General features: G+C 38.2%; 2 protein-coding genes across 2 annotated transcripts; both read right to left on the bottom strand.

Annotated features, from left to right (window-relative positions):
- Nucleotides 1–1,247: 1,247 nt before the first annotated feature.
- LOC136224189 (calcium uniporter protein 4, mitochondrial-like) lies at nt 1,248–3,625 on the bottom strand. The gene is made up of 2 exons (XM_066012457.1): nt 2,879–3,625; nt 1,248–1,875 (listed from the first exon to the last, which is right to left on the bottom strand). The coding sequence occupies exons 1-2, from the start codon at nt 3,596–3,598 to the stop codon at nt 1,411–1,413; spliced, it is 1,185 nt and encodes a 394-aa protein (XP_065868529.1). The 5' UTR covers nt 3,599–3,625; the 3' UTR covers nt 1,248–1,410.
- A 13,555-nt stretch (nt 3,626–17,180) lies between these two features.
- Nucleotides 17,181–18,911, bottom strand: LOC136222502 (digalactosyldiacylglycerol synthase 1, chloroplastic-like). The gene is made up of 2 exons (XM_066010280.1): nt 18,555–18,911; nt 17,181–18,314 (listed from the first exon to the last, which is right to left on the bottom strand). The coding sequence occupies exons 1-2, from the start codon at nt 18,909–18,911 to the stop codon at nt 17,181–17,183; spliced, it is 1,491 nt and encodes a 496-aa protein (XP_065866352.1).
- Between the last annotated feature and the right edge of the window lie 214 nt (nt 18,912–19,125).

Genomic DNA, 19,125 nt, shown 5'->3' with positions numbered 1-19,125 from the left:
TTTAGTCCCAAAATGTAAGGCTCCAGATTCAATTAAAGACCTGAAACTCATCTCGCTTTGTAATGTGTTGTATTGTTTTAGTTAGTTGTATCTCTTATTTGTATCATCATTGCTTTCTCTAATGCCAGACACGTGTAGGTTGATAGGTGAGGTTGTTATCGTGTTTTGTCCTTTTGTTTGTGTGCTGACCATATCCATTTTGTTTGAAATTCCTCTTATGTTTTCTAAGTTATTTTGTTGTTTAGAGTAGAAAAACTATGTATGGATTCCCAATTAATTCAATAAGATTCTACATCATTTTTTCCATCTATCTTAGCTTGTAGAGCTTCTACAAGAGATTCTCTAATTTTAGTTTTCGCCTGAATTCTTATAGGTGCCGTTTGGTAAGATGTAATGTAATGGAATGACCATTACATTGAAGACTCATTACCATGTTTAGTTGCATGTTACAATTTTATTGTAATGGAATGAGAAAACCTTGAGTTAAATTTTGTTGAAGAAATCTTGTAATCCCCATTATATAGAAAAATGACTTGAATTCTCATTACATTGTCATCTAACCTCTCATTTCTCAAATCTCACATCTCATTCTTGTAAAAAACGTAAAAAATAGAAAAACATTAAAATTGAAAACGAGAAAAATGCAAAAAAAAAAACCCGAAAAAATGCGAAAAATGAAAAAAATGAGAAAATGAGAAAATAGAAAAACCGTGAAAAATGTTGAAAATGGAAATTAAAAGAAACGAGAAAAATGTAAAATAATATGAAAAGGCGAAAAACTATATATTCATTTATTGATTTCGGTTAATCTAATTTTGTATTTGATTTGGATTTGATTTTTCACATTTTTCATGTTTTTCGTTGATTTTAATTATATAAATAAAATTTTATGATTGCATTTAATTAGGAAAATATAAGTGTTGTAATGGTTATTACATTACATCATAGAGTAGGTAAACTAAATGGTGTTAGCATGGAGTTCAAAGTTTAATTGACTTGTTCTCATGGTGTTACATATCTCAGAGTCTTTGTTATCCTCTTTTCTCCTCATGTTTACCTTTTTAGATTAAAAATGAGAGTTCTGGGTTTGGTTACATACTTCGTGTTTGATTTACCAACAACAACATCATAGAGTAGGTAAACTAAATGGACCTCTTAAGGGTAACAGAATGCTATTAAAAAAGGAACTCATAAACAAATCGTAATAATTACATGTACATAACATGTATTCATTTATTATTCTTTACTGTTATATTTTTCTACCACACCAAGTGGACTAAAACCTTCAACTAAAATGGAAAAACTTGTCGTCCACAGGTGTCTGTACTTGTAAACTATAACAAAAACTTTTTTCCTCTATTTCTAATATTTTCATTACTGGATATATTATTATTATGTCCATCAATGGGCTCAAACTCCATTTCCGGGTTTATAAAAATGGGAGTAAGGATAGTTGTAGTCCTGGTTCGGATAAAAAGCTTTTCGGAGTTTATTATATTTACGAAGATCAAAATTATGAATTTCCATAAGTTTCTTCTGCTTTGTCTTTAATCGGCGCTGAAAATAGCCCTCAAACAAAGGCTCAATGCAGGTTCTCAAGAAGAACATATATGCAAGGCCAAAGTGAATAGAGGTTACAAAATAACAAATAGGTTCCATAACATCCCAGCTGAGTTCCCAAAATGTTAGCCTCATGAACCCAAGTGTTTGAACCATTAAGAACCCAAGTCCACAATATAGCTCTACTCGAACCTGTGCTCGAGCCTTTTTGTCTATCATGGCCTTTTGCAGCTCCATTTCTTTCAATTGCTCCCTTTTTGAGTTATCAGGATATACTATTGACTGGGTAATTATGTTCTGAATTGATTTAGCCACCTGTCAAACATAGAAAATAAAATGTTTTAATGGGGTTAATCAGAATAGCACAATTTTATACTTGTTTGTTTGTTAGGAGGGAATCAAGTGCACGTAAGAGGATTGCATGAAAGCCTTTTGCAGCCTTTTATTAGACATGAGATAAAGACTAACTACAACATGTCATTACAACATGTCATTCTAATAATTGATGGCTCTTTTCTGTTGAAACATGTTAGTTTCTAAGTTTAATATATTTTTAATCTCAGAAAAATTGACTGTCAATTTATTTCAAGTAATCTATTAGTTCAGGGAAAATGTATTAAACTAGACTTAAAGGTTTTACGGAAATATCAATTTAGGCTTCACGTAGAAAATAGCACTAATGCAGGTTTAACATTTAAAAGAGAGTACCAATTTAGGCTCCATAACAAAATGTGAAACGTCATTCATATTAATCCGTTAAGTTCTGGCTTCTATTCATATACAATTGAAAGATCTTAATAGAATAATATGAATAACGGGTCAAGTTTTTCTATCAAGATCTAAATTGGTACATTTTTTTTAAACGTTAAACATATATTTATGTTATTTTGTACATGGAGCCTAAATTTATGTTTTCCTAAAAACTTTAAGCCTATTTTGATACCTTATCCCTAAAGGTGAAGAACGAATTAAGCCTAGTTCCTAGTATTAATACTTATATCTACTTTTAAAAAATAAATTTCATCTTTATCCAAAAAAAAATCCACTTGTGCATGTGTCAGTTTCTAAAAATTTGTCATTATATTTGTGGTTTTAAAACAGATATCTCTGCAGAATCCCAACCACCAGTGCTCTGCTCGGCCAATATTGTATGTCTAAGTCGAACCTATTATGTATGCCTACTTATTTTCTTCTTCTGCCTTTCTCCGGCCGAACCATCACTCATATGATTAATTGAATCACAAAATCCAATTGATATCACCGTTAAAATTAAGAACATGTAAATTAAAAATCGAAACAAAACAATAACCAGTTATACCTGCTCCGGGCGGAGGAACACAATACTCCCAAGAACGATCACATTTCCACACTGATCCAACGTCTTAGCAAACTCAACACCTTCTATTTCGTTTCCACACTCCTCAACACAGATCTGAACGAACTCATGATATTGAATTGAGGTTTCCCCAATCTTCCTAAGCTTCAATTTCAGTTTCTCCATCTGAGACAGCCTCAAGATTTTCCTAGCTTCTTCAACTGATATTCTGAAACAATTTAGATCTGTAGCCTCTGATTCCTTCGCGGGAGGTGAAAGAGGTAGTCCATCGAAGCAGATTCCATCTCCAGTGATGCTTTTGAGTCTCTCGTTCAGCTTCTCCCTGATAGGCATGGAAAGGAACTTAGGCAGCTGGTTAATTGATCTCCGGTGAAGGAAACGACGGAAAAATCCTCTCTGTGAGGATTCCGGCGGGTTGAGATACTCTTTGTGGAAGTTTGATTTGGCTGCATTTGGGGGTACTGTGGGTTTTAATGAGGCAGGGGAAGAGATTGGAGAATGTTGAAGAGACACTGCCGTGTAACTTCCTGAGAGACGCTTCGAGAACAATTTACGAAGGGCCATTGATGAAGATGAAGAAGAAGAAGCAGGGGGCTGAGTTTGAGAGGTTGAAACTTTTTTGGATGAGCTGATGGAGAAAGAGGGAGGCTGAAACGGTCTTTTATAAGGTAGAAATATGAAATGCAGTAGAGAATCTTTCATTTTCAATTTCAAGATAAATGTTTTTATTCTTTTTTAGGGTCAGGTGAGAAGAATCAGTCCAGTTATGACGTTATATTTCAACATCGTCCTTTTGTTCCTTAACCATTGAGTGATACCACTAAATTACTTTATTTTTATTGATTAGGGTTCAATTTTTTCAATTTTTAAATGGATCATTTATTTAATTTATACTATGTTAAATTTGTAATATTTTTTATTTTATTATTGATTTTTAACACATAAGCGCTATGTAAAAGGACGGATACGAGTAATTAAAAAATAAACGGATAAGGGTTTGAGATTTACACTATTCGCAAGTACTCTATCCGTTACCAGAATGAATCAAGCGGTGAAATGGAAAGTTACCATCATATAGTAGTATTTGATTGGGCGATGTACTTCACGCGTAGTTATATTCATAGGGTTTGTAGGTTCTGATTAGGGATGACAACTGGTACTGTATCCATGGGTACCCAAAACTACCAGATTATAATGAGACTATTCGTACCCTATATAAAAGTGTATGAAACGAGTATGAGACAAATATGAGAATACCCACAGGATACCCGTTATAAATCTTTTATATATTAAAAAATATTATTGCTTTTTAGATGTAAGATATGAGATTCAAACCCCAACTTTTTATTTTTTAACAATTGAATGATATCAATAAACATACTTTATTTTTATTGATTAAGGTTCAATTTGTCCAACTTTTAGTTTGATGATTATTAAATTTATATTTGTTGAATTTGTAATATTTTTTGTTTTATTTATTGATTCTTAACGGGTAAGGGTATCCCAAATTAAATATGACGAGTATGAGATACAAAAAAGTTACCCATTAGAAAAATGTGACGAGTACAGATAATTAAAAAAAATAAACGGGTAAGAGTTTGAAATTGACACTACCTCTGGGTAGTTAAGTGCTGGCATCCCTAGTTCTGATACACAGGCACAATTGACCATAAGCTTTCGGTGAGGAAAAGATGAAGATACCCTTACCAGATACCACCTTCCTCGAATATACATGGAATAAGAAAAGGACAAGCAAACTTAAATTTTTTGATATAAGATTGAAACTTGATTTAAATCTAAATCTATTTTATTCTTATATAATAAAAACCTTGATTTACAATTATTTAAATATTAGATTGTACCTTTTTATTTTAATGAGAATTGTACAGTTACGTGGCACGCCCCGCGTGAAGTGTTTTACGCCCCGTGTGGCCTGTAATTCCAATTCTTCCTTTGTTCGTGAGATAATCCCGTACCTGCAAAATACGACTACGAACACCGAAGTTACTTGATGTTTTATTTTTGTGAAATTAATCAAAAGTAAAGGAAATTCTTAAAAGTATAAGTTTTATTTTTATTTTATTATTTATTTGAAAGCACACTTATTTTTGTAATTAAACTTAATTATTAGCTCAAAAATAAACCGTAAAGTACGCTAAAAGATAGGGACAAAATGTCCCTATCAACCTCCTCGGACTTTAAAGTTTCACTTGTCCTCAAGTAAAGAAACTCGAAAGACAAGGGATTGAGACAATTAAGAAGCAAACCCCCGATTGGTTTAACCAAGTGCATGATTTCACAACCAAGGTTTTATGAAAAGTTTTCAATGAGCACCTAGGTAAGCGGACGAGCGACCATAACTTATTCGAAATCTCCATGGTCAAACTTAATAGGCAATATTAACGGGGATTGATTATCCTTTGAGAACTTAATTGTAACTCACCAAGGTATTTCACCCTTATCACTCAATTTTTGGTGGGGTGGTGTTTATAAGCTCTTCTTTGTACTTACTCAAAGTCATCCCAAGTTTGCATGTTCATCCGAGTTTTTCCATCTATATTATGGTTGGGCAATATTAAAAATGAACCCGGAGAGGAGTTGTAATGTAGATGGGCTTGTTTAGTGGTGAGGGTTAATTTTAGGAACTCGAGCCCGAATACCGACTTTGGTGATTGCATCTTTTTAGTGATTTGTTCTAGCAAGTACGAAAGATGCGTTTTGAAATTGCTCCAGTGGAGCTTGAGAATCCCTATTTTACTCTCTATTTTTGCTTGATTTTTATTTTTCCTTGAGAGTGGAACAAAAACGATTTCAATAGATTACTCGTATTTTCTTGCTAGAAGCTTTTCTTATTTCATTTTTTCCGGTGCATTTGATTTTATTTGATATTCGGACAAGAGAAAAAAGGGTTAAATGTTAAAGGGGTGTTAATAAAGAAGTTCATTAATAGGTCGATGGGGCTTCCTAAAGGTATATAAAAAACGAAGAAAAATAATTAAGAAAGAATTAGCCTAAGTGGATCTGTTTTATCATTTATTGCCTTCTTTACCAAAACAAATGTACTTAACTCGGCATTTAATGCAAATTCTATGAATTGAGTGAAGCAAAAGCCCTCAAAATGTTGTGAAGAAAAATAGAGTTCTCGTGAAAACTCTTTTAGGCTCAAAGTACCTAACATTAATTTCGGGTTTAATTGTGTACTTTCAAGTTCTCGTAAAATTTTTAAAAATCCCGTTTTTATTGCCTTTTTAAATTTCACTATGGAGATGACTCATGGGTTAGGACTCGTTGCTTTTGTTAAGTGCAAACTTCGACTATGCATAAACTCCTTAGTTTCGGAAACAAGACCTAAACTTCTTAATTAGATCGATCCTTTGTAATTGAACATCTTTTATTTTAAGGACAAAAAACAGAACTTTTAATTTCTTTCTAAGGGAAGTGACGTATCAGAGGAATTTTTGAACTACTAATTTAGTTTAATTATTTTTGTTTTATTGCTTTTTGTTTTTTACTTTTTATTTTTTTGTTATTTTTTATTTGTTTTTATTTTTCTATGATTTTTATATGTTTTTAAGTGGCGCCATGTGGGGTTTGGTTTGAGCTACGCTCCGTGGTATGCCTTAAAAACAGTCACAAATTTCAGAGACTTGTTTATGTAGGGTTTGCCTAAGGGCACGCTCCGCGTGAACCATTATCCTAGCGATTTATTAAATCAGAGACTGGTTTACGTGGGGTTTTCCCAAAGGCACGCTCCGCGTGGACCGTATTTTATTTATTTGGTACATGAAAATTAAACGTCTAAAATGGTACGAAAAATGAACTAAACACGAAAACACAGAAACATAAACTTGGAAATGCAAATATATTAATATATAATAGAAAAATAAAAACAAAGATAAAGTGCAAAACAAACTACGTGCGGGGTTACATAGGCCTCCGCGTGACTAAATAGACGTTAATTCCAAAAACGTCTTAAATTAAAAACAAAAACAGAAAAATAAAAACATGAAAACATAAAATAAAGAAAACTATTGTGGAGGTAGATGAGGAGGCCAATTAATGTGGAAGTGATTGCAAAATGCGTTAGTGGAGGAGTCGAAGTTGGCTCTGTCCACTTGGCGTTGGGCCTCGATGTGGTCAAAGCGGGTGGCGAGGGCGGCATGATCCATTAGGCGGTGGGCCTCAAGAGTGTCAAACTGAGTATTTGTTGTAGCCTGGTCTTACCGTTGGTTGCCCTCTATCCAATCGGGCATGGATGGATCGGAAATCGGGGTTTATGGAGAAAGAAGGGCTGACGGGGATATCTCCTAAATCATCGAAATCATATTCCGAATCCCATACCCCCGCCTCTTGTTGTTGGCCGGCACTCGAGATTCTCACCCGGACCGGAGGGAGGGTGTTAGAGGGATTTGAAAGCTTTTTTATCAATGGGTCGGGGTCAAAATGGGATAGGCGATCAAGGACGTCTTGACCGAGAGCGGAGGAGGCGTAGATAGTGACCAATTGCCCCAAACCTAACCCGTCACGGCTTTTAGAGTTCATTTGTCAGAGAGTGTTCTCGACAAAAAGAGACAAGTCAAAACCGAGCCCATTCTCTCAGCAATAGAGGGCAAGAAGCTCGAGCTTATTGACCTTGTTGGCCTCAGCTTTCTTCGAGAAATAGTAGTTGAGGAATTTGTGGAGGAGTTGGAGGATTGGGTTACGGATGCGTCCCGATTGGAGGTTGGAGATGTCGAAGGACTCCGAACCGGTGATGGATTTCCAAAAATCACGGGGAGCAACCTCGGTAGGCCAATCGGTGAGGCCGACATCCGTTTGGATAGTGAAATTGTTGCGAATCCAGGCCCTATTGATGGAGTGGGGTTGATTGTGGAGGCGGAAATCAAGTACGTAGTAGCCTAGAAGCCCGGTGGCAGTGAGAGTGGTGAAGAACTCGTGCATCAAGGAAGGATACATGCGGTGGCGTGTAATGAAATGATTGTGCCACCTGAGGGCACAAAGCTTGTCTTCAAAGGCACAACCAATATTATGGTGGTCGAGGGCGGATAGATCGAAGATAGGGAGGGGCATATCGGGAGAAGCGGCGATATTTTGGTAGTGTTGCCCTTCCGTGTCATTAAGGATATGGAAAGGTGCTCAATAATGAGCGGTGAGCGGAGGAATTTCGTTGGTATCGGGTGGTGGGGGTGGTGTTTGTTCGGAACGGGAAGACAGGGTGCGGGAGGAACGAACACTTTCATCGGCGAATCGCTTACGATGAGTCATGGTGAAGGGAGGTGAGTAACAATGGTGAAAGTGAGGGAGAACGGAGTAGGTGTGAGGGAGAAGGAGAGGAATAATAGTGGTGTTTAAATAGGGGAGAGAGGTGGGAATCCAAGTGTTTTTCGGATTCCCAGGAGGCACGCGGGGCTTGACGGGGCCACGCTCCACTTGTCATTGTCTCTGACCAGAAAATGGTCGAATGAGACCTCGGCACGCAGAGCTTGCCAGAAGGCATGCCCCGCGTGCTTTAGTTTCTGACCGAAAATAGGAGAAAGGTGGACGGCACGTGGAGCTTGCAAGAGGGCACACTCCGCGTGCCTGAGGGTGCATGCATTAGAACGACGGGATTTGAATGTATTTAATTTTTTTGTTTTTAGTTTTTAAGGCTTAATTTATTGTGGAATTAATGATGAATTAATGAGGAGTTAAATGGGGTTTAAGGGGGAATTAATGTGTTGGAATTTCAATTAGGGGGGAAATTGAGGAAGTTGATTGGTGGGAAGAATATGTGGAGTGGAAAAGTGGGAAAGGTTAATGGGGGAGAGAGGTGAGTGATGTGATTGGTGGAAGAGCGAGGTGGAGTGTTGGAGGAGAGAAAAGAAAAAGATACTGCCATAGGGAGTTGCAGTTCGTAACTCCCCCAGGACACGCGGGGCGTGATGGTGGGCACGCTCCGCGTGTCTTGTATGGAGAAATTTTTCCGGATTTTGTTATTATTTTAGGATGTGCAGGTCTCTTTTCACGCGGAGCTTGCCGGTGGGGCACGCTCTGCGTGGACGTTGGATTAAAGAGGGATTTTTTTATGTTTTATTTTTTTTGGTTGAAAGTTTAATAAAAATTACAAAACGAGCACGAATAAAAGTCAATAGTTAAAAAGAACACTCGAAAGGTGAAAAATTAAAAATCGAAAGGAGACGAAAACAAAATTGCAAATAATGGAAAATGTGTAGGGAACATGTAACAAAGTTTTGGAGAATGCAAACCGGTGCTACGTTTATAGTCGGAGTAGCTCGACTTTCTCAATGGGTGTGATTATTGCAGGATGTCCGTATTAGAACCCGACGGATACGAACCCTTACCGTTAAGGAGAGTTATTGCTTGTCCGAATTCTCTATTTTTAGCTCGCAGGTTTTGCTCGGTATTCGTCGGGAGGGTTCATAGTTGCCTCTCCTGCTACTGACGATTTAAGTGAGCCACTTAGTGACTCAAATCCCTACAAAACACCTCATTATCGGTAGGATGTGTTAGAATGTCCTTGAGCAAGGAAGTTACCGATTGGCCTTGCACGTTGTTTGGAGGTTGGGCGTTTCACCCTCCGAAAACATTTTGTGATTGGCCTAGGCCATGCTACCTATATTCGTGATGAAATTCGGGTGGGGTCCTCAATATGTTATTATTATTGTCGTACGACAAGTTAGGATGTTGGTATCGAGGCCTCCACCCGTTATCATTATTATTGTGGTGATGTGTGTTTGGGTAGGAGCTTGAGTTAGAGTTGTACCTTTGGTTACCTCCTATGTAACTTACATTTACAGTATCTCTGGAAAAAGGGCTACCGGCATAGCAATTATGTCTGTCATGATCTGCACCATAGTGATTGCACATCAGGATCTGTGCATCTTTGTTGAGACTCAATTGTTCTATCAACGTATCAAGTTTCTTATTCATCTCGACCATGGAGCTTTTTGGAGCCTCTTTCTCCACGGAGAATGCTTGATGTGGTGGTGGTCCGGCAACCCGATCTTCTTGCCATTGGATGCTTTTCCTTACGAGCTCGTTGATGAGCTCGTATGCTTCACTTGCCGATTTCCTAAACAGGTCCCCACCTGCTACGGAATCCATGGTTGCACGGTTAGTAGGTGTTAACCCATGATAAAACGTACTTACAAGATCGTGCTTGGGGATATCATGGTGTGGGAAACTTCGGAGCAACTTTCGGAACCTTGCCCATGCCGCATGAAGGGCCTCGTATTCAAGTTGCCGAAAGAAGGTGATGTCATTGAGCAACTTCACCATTTTGGAAGGTGGAAAATAATAAGAGAGAAACTCCTTCTCGAGCTTGTCCAATGACGTGATAGTTCCGGCTTCCAATGAATGCAACCACTCCAACACTTGGCCTGTCAAAGAGAAAGGAAAATGTTTTAGACATACGGCTTCAACCGGGATACCATTTTACCGAGAAGTATCGGCACACATAAGAAATTTATCAAGGTGTTCATTAGGGTTTTCATGAAGTTCACCTCTAGATTGTCCGAGTTGTTGGATCAATTGGATCATGTTAGTCTTAATCTCATATGTGTTGGCCGGAATGGTAGGGGCGACAATTCCATTGCGATTTTGTCGCCTATGGAGAGCTAGAATCTCCATCATTGCCCTCGTGTCGTTGCCTCCTCCATTTCGGATGTTGTTCACCGGCGGGTTGGTGTGGTTGGTTTCGTTGTTGACGTTGGCCATCTTTTCTCTCCGAATCCTACAAAGAGTACGTTCGATTTCAAGATCAATAGGAACAAGAGTATTACTCTGAGATCGAGTGAGCATAAACTAATGAAAGCAAATAAAGAAGAAAATATGAACAAGAAAGAATGTTGTTAGTATATGAAAGATTTATACAATAAGAATGTTTAGACTAACAATAAAACATTTTGGTCTAATACAACAACAACAACAACAAAGCCTTAGTCCCGAAATGATTCGGGATCGGCTAACATGAACCATCATATAAAACCGTCAAATCAAGTCGTGTCAGCGACACAAATTCTCTCCCTCCACTCCGTCCTATCCACTACCGTATTTTCCTCAATTCCCAGTAAACTCATATCACTCTCGATCACCCTCCTCCAAGTTTGCTTAGGTCTTCCCCTACCCCTCACCACTATATCCCTTTTCCACTCTTCGGTTCTCCTAACCGACGCATCAAACGCTCTACGTCTCACATGGCCAAACCACCTTAGTCGGTTTTCTCTCATTTTATTCTCAATAGATGTGACCCCTACTTTTGTCCTAATTATTTCATTACTCACCCGATCCTTTCTCGTATGACCACACATCCATCTCAGCATACGCATCTCCGCCACCGACATCTTATGGGTGTGGTAGTGTTTCACTGCCCAACACTCCGTACCATATAACAATGCTGGTCTAATTGTCGTCCGGTAGAATTTTCCCTTCAATCTATTAGGCATGCTGGGGTCACAAAGGAAACCCGTAGCACTCTTCCACTTCGACCAACCAGCTTTAATCCTATGAGCAACATCTCCATCTACTTCTCCATCCGTTTGGATAATAGATCCTAAATACCGGAAGCAATCCGAGGCCTGAACAACTCTCCCATCTAGGGTGATTGTCCCTGCCTCCCTTCTCCTATGGCCGCTAAACTTACACTCCAAATATTCTGTCTTACTTCGGCTCAACTTAAAGCCTCTAGATTCTAGAGTTTGTCTCCATAGTTCTCACTTCCTCTCCACTCCTTCTTTCGTCTCATCAACCAACACAATATCATCTGCAAACAGCATGCACCATGGTATACCATCTTGAAGTGAACTTGTTAGTTCATCCATAACGATGGCAAAAAGAAATGGGCTTAGTGCGGAACCTTGGTGCACTCCAATCGTAATAGGAAACTCTTCAGTCTTCCCAACACTAGTACGTACACTCATGCATGCTCCCTCATACATGTCCTTTATGATGTCAATATATTTCCGCGAAATGCCTTTCCTTATCAAGGCCCACCAAAGTACTTCCTTTGGTACCTTATCATATGCTTTCTCCAAATCAATGAAAACCATGTTCAAGTCTTTCTTCTTATTTCGATAGTGCTCCATTAATTGTCTCATTATATGGATGGCTTCTATAGTTGATCTTCCCCGCATAAAGCCAAACTGGTTTTCCGAGATCTTCACCGTCCTCCTTAGCCTTTGTTCGATCACTCGCTCCCAAAGTTTCATAGTGTGACTCATTAATTTGATTCGCCGATAGTTGGCACAATCTTGGACATCGCCTTTGTTCTTATACAAAGGGATTAAGATACTTTTCCTCCATTCTGATGGCATCTTATTGTTTCTCCAAATTTTGTTGAAGAACGTCGTCAACCATTCGATTCCTCTTTCTCCCAAACATATCCAAATCTCAATAGGGATGCCATCAGGTCCTACTGCTTTCTTCAAAACATCTCACAAACATCTCCAAAACATTTTGGTCTAATATTGCAATAAAATATAAAACCCCGGCAACGGCCCCAAAAACTTGATGTGTGCGGCGCCTAGTAGTATAGGGTGTGAATAAGTTATTGTGTGTGTGCGTTATGATTAAGGTATTTCTACGTGTTTTAACTCTATTAGACGCTACTACGTAAGGGCAAGTGTACCCTCGTCGTATCAAGTAATAATCCGGTTAAGACTGGGTAACGAATCCGTAGGATTTATAACCACAAGTATTAAACTACTCGGTTCTATTCGTTATCTAAGCGGTGAATACTTTAGTTTGGTTTGGTGACAACTACAAACTACTCCTAAACTATGGTGAAACACACTCGTATAATTCAAACTCTAAAGGAGTGATACAGGTGGCGATAAGTTATAAAATATAATAAACAATAATTCTGAACATATACGAATGATACTCTTGCAAAGACAACTATATGTAGGTCGACCGACCCGTGAGGTACTTAGACTACGTGGTTCCTCCTAAAGGAATGTCTAATGCGAGGGATCAGAAACTAGCGCCCGCAAGTTTCGTGGCTTGTCAATTCCTACGGGTTCAGGGTTGTCAATTGCGGTAAGGAAACTCCTATATGGCTCCCAAAAGGTATCGAGAATCGCATCCCCCTACACAATAATCAATTACGAATATCAAAACAAGCAATAAATATCAACACGTATAGAGAAACAGAAATTGCAAATCATATATTATAAATGTGGAACGCATAAATGCGGAACGCATAAATGCGGAATCCAACCAAGCCTAGCATATAGGAAGAGTGCAAGCTAATTAGCAAGTAGAAAGGGAAGAAGAATCGGCCCTTAGAACTAGCTAACCAGACTCAAGGCCATCTTGTAGGACTTGGAGGTGGAACTCTCGAGCTTGGTGGAAGAGGATGGAACGGAACTTCGATGAAGTGACGAAATAAATGTACAAGCTCTCAAGGTGGTAGAGTTTTAATATACAAAATCTGAATGAATGAAATGAGTGCTAATCACTCTTCTTTATACATATCAAGTTCGGGGGTAAAATCGTAAATACATAAGTTCCTTGGATGATTTCACATTGTTGTTGCAATTTTCACATGTCACGTCCCGCATGGTTGGGAGCACGCCCCACGTGTCTGGCAATTACCCATTCCGTTGAAGATTTCTCTTACGCGTGGATTGGATTCAGAAGAGTTCACTCTACCACGCCACGCGTAGACTAGGGTACACCCCGCGTGGTTGAGTCTCTGGAACTCAAGATTGAATCTTTGCTCCTTAACGCTCCGCGTAGATCAGGGGACGCCCCGCGTAGACGAGTCTCTAGAATTTTGTCAACTGTTTCACACCTTTGCACGCCTCACGTGCTCTGAATTACACCCCGCGTGGACTTTGTTGACCTTGTGGGAACGAACAGGTTGACTGCCGTAAATTAGTGGGAATTCTACAGTTGCATGGCACGCCCCACGTGAAGTGTTCTACGCCCCGCGTGGCTTGAAATTCCAATTCTTCCTTTGTTCATGAGATAATCCCGTACCTGCAAAATACGACTACGAACACCGAAGTTACTTGATGTTTTATTTTTCTGAAATTAATCAAAAGTAAAGGAAATTCTTAAAAGTATAAGTTTTATTTTTATTTTATTATTTATTTGAAAACACACTTATTTTTGTAATTAAACTTAATTATTAGCTTAAAAATAAACCGTAAATTACGCTAAAAGATATGGACAAAATGTCCCTATCAGTATTTAAAATTGATATCTATCTCATTGCTTAATTTAATAAGTTTTGGAATTTTAATGATCTTTTCAACTTTTATTTAAGAAGAAAGATTGCTTCATGAGTTAGCAGGCTTGTGTTTTCTCTTTTGTTTCTTAAGGATTTCATCTCAGATTGCATATGTTTTACCATTATTCACTCATACATTTAGATAGATATGAATGTATGTTCTAGTTAGTTATCTTTGTGTATATTTATAAACTATTTTTTGCAGTTTCGAACAACGGTAATGGCCTTGACAAGAAGCGTCTGTAAGTTTTGAATTCTTCATCATACTCTTCCATTTTGCATCTCTCATTTTTTCATTTTTTTTCCCTGTTTGAAGCTTTCAAGTTATTTTTTTGAAAAATCAGGGATTTCTATGTGTACAAGTATCACCGGAGAACCATTGAAGGAAGAAGTGGTAAGCAAGAAGGCAAAACATATAGATTTTTGATGAATTAGAAGCGTCTATGCAATAAAATTTGTTATGTATTGCTGATAACTAGTACATCTATTGCTGATAAAAGAAACCTCAAATTGTGGCTGCTAACTTAGTTCTAGGTTAACTATTTTGAAGGATTGTAGGGGTGGGGAAAAAATACCGATCAAACCGGTAACCGAACCTAAAACAGGTAATCTGAGTCGAAGAATGTGGTTAACCGAACCGATGGTTTTAGTTTAGGATTGAAAAAATAGATTTATTCCGGTTTCCGTTTCAGTTTGAGGTGTTAAAAACCTGGGGTTTCCAATTAACCGAACTGTTTAATATATATTTATATTTAATATTTATAGCTACACCTATACTTATACACTGCAAATTATATATTTTTTTACTAAAAATTTAAAAAATCTAATTTTCCCATTCCATGGGTAAAAAACGAACCTCACACATTCACAACAAAACCTAAATCTAACACAGCCACAACACAACAACCTGCCTTCCCTTCTCTCTCGATCGCTCATCTCTTCACACCCCTACTCATCCCTCCACCACTTCCCTTCAACAGATCTGACAGATCCGCGTTCTACAGTTCCCTTTTGCATGTAATTTTTTCATCACCTATTGTTATATAGGAATTTGTGAACTAATCAAAGGATTACTTCTTGGAGTTGCTTAGACCTGTGAATTGAACGATTTCATTTTAGACACAAAAACTAAGTTTTAGGCTTTGTTGGTTGATTGAGATTGAGAAGGGAAGAGAATTGGCCTTGCTCTGGGTTTATATGCTTTATTATGTGGTCCTTCCTTCTTCTTCTCGGTATATTCTTAGACCCTTTTCCCAGCAAGAAATCAATGTGCAAATTCCAGTCCCTTCTGTAACTAAATGAAGGTTTATTGTGTGTGACATAAAGATAAACCATCTCAAAGTTGGACTGAACGGTCACCCTCCAATAATTGAAGTGAGTTTGCCTATATACCCGGTCTTTTGTTGAGTTTATATCATACTGTCAGGATTAGGAATTCTGACTGTAAAGGGTTAGGGCAGATTTAGAAGTAAGGGGAAGAGAAGAATAAGACGGAAGAGAGAATAAGACGGAAGAGAGACACAGAGAATTAGAGAAGGAGAGAGTAGGGAGGAGAGGAAATGGGAAGGAAGAAAATAAACTTCATTGATAATATTCTCCTTACAAAGGCATGACCCTTAATATAGGAAAAGTATTGCTGATGTGGCACCGGTAAAAAAGTCACAGCTGTAACACCTACAGTTGTCTAACTAACTCCAAACAACTCCTAAAGCAAATAAAAGGCCAAATAACAACTGCTAAGCAATTATCAAACTAGAAAATAACAACCTAATTAATTTCCGTTTAATTCCTATATGATATCGTGACAATACCCTCACCTTTAGCGCATTCTTGTCCCCAAGAATGTAGAAAGTAAGGGACTGAGCTGTCAACACATAATTATTCGCCCAAGTAGTGTGCAAGGTTGCTCAATAGTCTTCGTTTCGAGTAACGTCGCCACACAGCTTGAATAAGCCTCATTGTGTCATCAAGCATCCTGAACTCTAGATAGTACTGATGTAGTGAATGCTCAGCATAATCACTGGCCAAAACCCTTATGGTCTTTGTAATTTGCACTAGTGAACATGTCTCTGTAGCATATATCGGATTGCCATTAGATTTAGCAGCAGCTTGGATACTAGGATTCTTCTTTAGCTTGGACAGCAAAGCAAGTATTGCGTCTGCCTCACTGATTTTGTCATTTAATTGAGCTACTGTGTCCATGTTCAACTTGTTGATCCCTTGAATTATGCTTACCTCTTGAATCCCAAGGCCAGCTACTGCATCAAACTTAGCTGCAATGTTGAAACTAACAAAAAATCTGGCTGCAAAGACGGAAATGGGCATAAGGACAGATTTATATCCTGGTGCAAGCCCAAAATTAATATTAGTAGAAGCTCCAATGTAATAGGACTCGGAAACATCTAGAACATTGTTGTACGCATTACTGATGTGGTATGCAATGATAAATCCAATAATAAGCCCAACCCAAAGGCCAGCTGCAACACATAAGAAAAGTTGCCAATTCTTCAGAACCTTCTGAGTCTCGAACTTGAAAATAGTGACGGAAGATCGTAGAGAAATCTAACTAAATAAAGTAATTTCAACAGTAATAATCACTGCAATAGAGATTACAAGCTGCCTCTTCAAGGCTAGCTTTATTTTCTCTAGAGTCTTGACCGTAAGGAAATCGGTAGCAATTGAGGTTGTATGCAAGCAAGGACCCAACTCACTTTTTTGCTTCTTTGTATGGCTCCAATTTGTTATCAAGTCTGGATTAATAATTTTCCCAAATTCATGAATGTTAGCTGCTTTCCTTCGTCAATTTGACAATGGGTGCTTCAGCATCTCAACAAGGCAATCAATGATGAAGGAATCGAAGAAATCTCTATTATATATTGTTTTTGAGGCAAACGAAGTTAGTTGCTCCAAACTCATTATAACTTCTGATTCTGCTGCTGTCTCAAGTATCTTCAAAATGTTATCTCCCTCATCAGTCTCTCCCTCATTATCGATATGGGAAGCTTTCATGCCTCTTTGGAGATCAGAAATAATGTCTTCTATCACGACAAATTATCTATGGTTGTACCATTGGATCGCTCCAGCCTCCATTCCATCCAATCTCCTAGTAGATCCATCCAAATTAAAGCCATCTAGCTCGCTCTTTTGCTTTGCTAGCAAATCTATCAACTCATTGTAACCCTTGGCCCAGACCATATTGCCTAAGGAATATGCTCCTTTTGAGAAAGCCTGTTGCCCAAGTTTCATTTCTACAACAACTGTTTCTCCAATTTTCAAAAACTTAGGGTTCACTCCATTAACATTGCAAACCACAAATTTGTGAAAATCATGTGTGGCAGCAGAAAGGCGAAGAACCTTAACATAGTATGCTCTGTTTATGCGTTTCCCAAGAAAAGATTTAAGAACCCCATTCTTTTCCCTCTTGGTGTATTCAAGGTAATTAGTGTGGATAACACCAATAACATGATTGAACTTAGAAATCCAGTGTTTACCATGGTGATACCAGTTCAAACGTTCCGGTTCTTCTAAAATAACAACATCAGTCTCCTTTAATGAAATGAACTGCGAAGTATCTCCCGCTCGTATTATGCTTCTTCGTTCTTTTGAGAACTTCCCCGAATAAAAGGATATTTTAAAATCAGCCTTAAAGCTAATCATATCCTCAACGCAGCTACGAATATAACTTTCCTGCTCTTCTACTGAACTCAAAGAGACACTCTTGTGATACATTAATTCTTGATCTGACTTGCAAAGCCATGGAACCACTAAAGTAACATTTTGTTTTTCAGATTTTGCCAAATATGCAACTCCAAACGGTGGATTGACAACATTGTCTCTCATCCATGGAAGACTAAGAGTCATCACGATGGCAACATGCCTCTTCTCATTTGATGGACTATGCTTTGGTAAGTCTGTCCAAAAGCCATCCTTGTAACAATGCCTAGTGCTTTGAAGGACACTTGCTATCCTTACAACCAATTCATTCACATCCACATTTTTAACCATCTTGTTAGATATAGCTTTTCTAACTCCAAGGTGATATGAAATTGGCCCAGATTGCCTAACAAAACATGACAACAATCCCGAGACATCAAGCGGTGGTACTTCCTTTGAATGCATCCATTTCTTTTTGTCTGAAATTTTCTGGTTGACCACTAGTATCAGATTGGTTCCAAGCAGATCTTTCTGTTTGTTTGGGGTGTTTTAGGTCCAAGGTATAGTAGTTATTGGGGATCTAAAGGTTGGGTTAGGTTTCAGATTGTTTAGGGTGCTTTGGGTCCAAGGTGTAGAAGTTATTGGAGATCTAAAAGTTGGGTTAGGTTTCATATTGTTTGGGGTGTAAGATTCCATAGCAGAATGGGTTTCAAGTTTTAAATCAGTGATGAAACATGGTAGAGAGTAAGACTCAGTAATGGAAGGGTTTACCTTCTCCATTTGAAGTTGTAGAGCTTCAAACTGACTCTCCTTGACAATTTCAGCAGTGACCAGCTTCCTTGGAGAAGGCTGCTCTAACACATCTTCAGTTTTTCCTTGAAATTTGAAATCTGCTAGCTCCAATTTCTGCTCAGACTTTTCATCAAACACTTGGGGTGCAGCTGAAGAAGGGTTTGTAACTCTTTGAAATTCTCGAATCGATTGAACCAAGTTTGATAATGATTTGCAGACTCGTTCATCTTTCTCTTGTTGCTTCTTGCGAAGCAGTTCCCATTGTTCATCAAACCGTTGTTGCCGTTCGTGAAACTTCCTGCGGAACCGTTCCATTTGTTGTTCAAAGTCTTCCATGGCTGGAGGAAAGCTGTCTCTGATACCAATGTCAGGATTAGGAATTCTGACTGTAAAGGGTTAGGGCAGATTTAGAAGTAAGGGGAAGAGAAGAATAAGATGGAAGAGAGACACAGAGAATTAGAGAAGAAGAGAGTAGGGAGGAGAGGAAATAGGAAGGAAGAAAATAAACTTCATTGATAATATTCTCCCTACAAAGGCATGACCCTTAATA

This window comes from Euphorbia lathyris, chromosome 3, assembly GCF_963576675.1.
Source record: "Euphorbia lathyris chromosome 3, ddEupLath1.1, whole genome shotgun sequence".
NCBI lineage: Eukaryota > Viridiplantae > Streptophyta > Magnoliopsida > Malpighiales > Euphorbiaceae > Euphorbia > Euphorbia lathyris.
The sequence above is the reverse complement of the archived record's forward strand: the minus strand, read 5'-3'. Positions and strand labels throughout refer to the sequence as shown.

Bases quoted from the DNA above. Each gene is read 5' to 3' on its own strand.
- LOC136224189 (XM_066012457.1), bottom strand. From the start codon at position 3,598: ATGAAAGATTCTCTACTGCATTTCATATTTCTACCTTATAAAAGACCG. The intron at 1,876-2,878 runs GTATAACTGGTT...TATGTTTGACAG, and splicing joins TGTTCCTCCGCCCGGAGCAG to GTGGCTAAATCAATTCAGAA.
- LOC136222502 (XM_066010280.1), bottom strand. From the start codon at position 18,911: ATGGAAGACTTTGAACAACAAATGGAACGGTTCCGCAGGAAGTTTCAC. The intron at 18,315-18,554 runs GTAAACCCTTCC...CCAAACAAACAG, and splicing joins TACAACTTCAAATGGAGAAG to AAAGATCTGCTTGGAACCAA.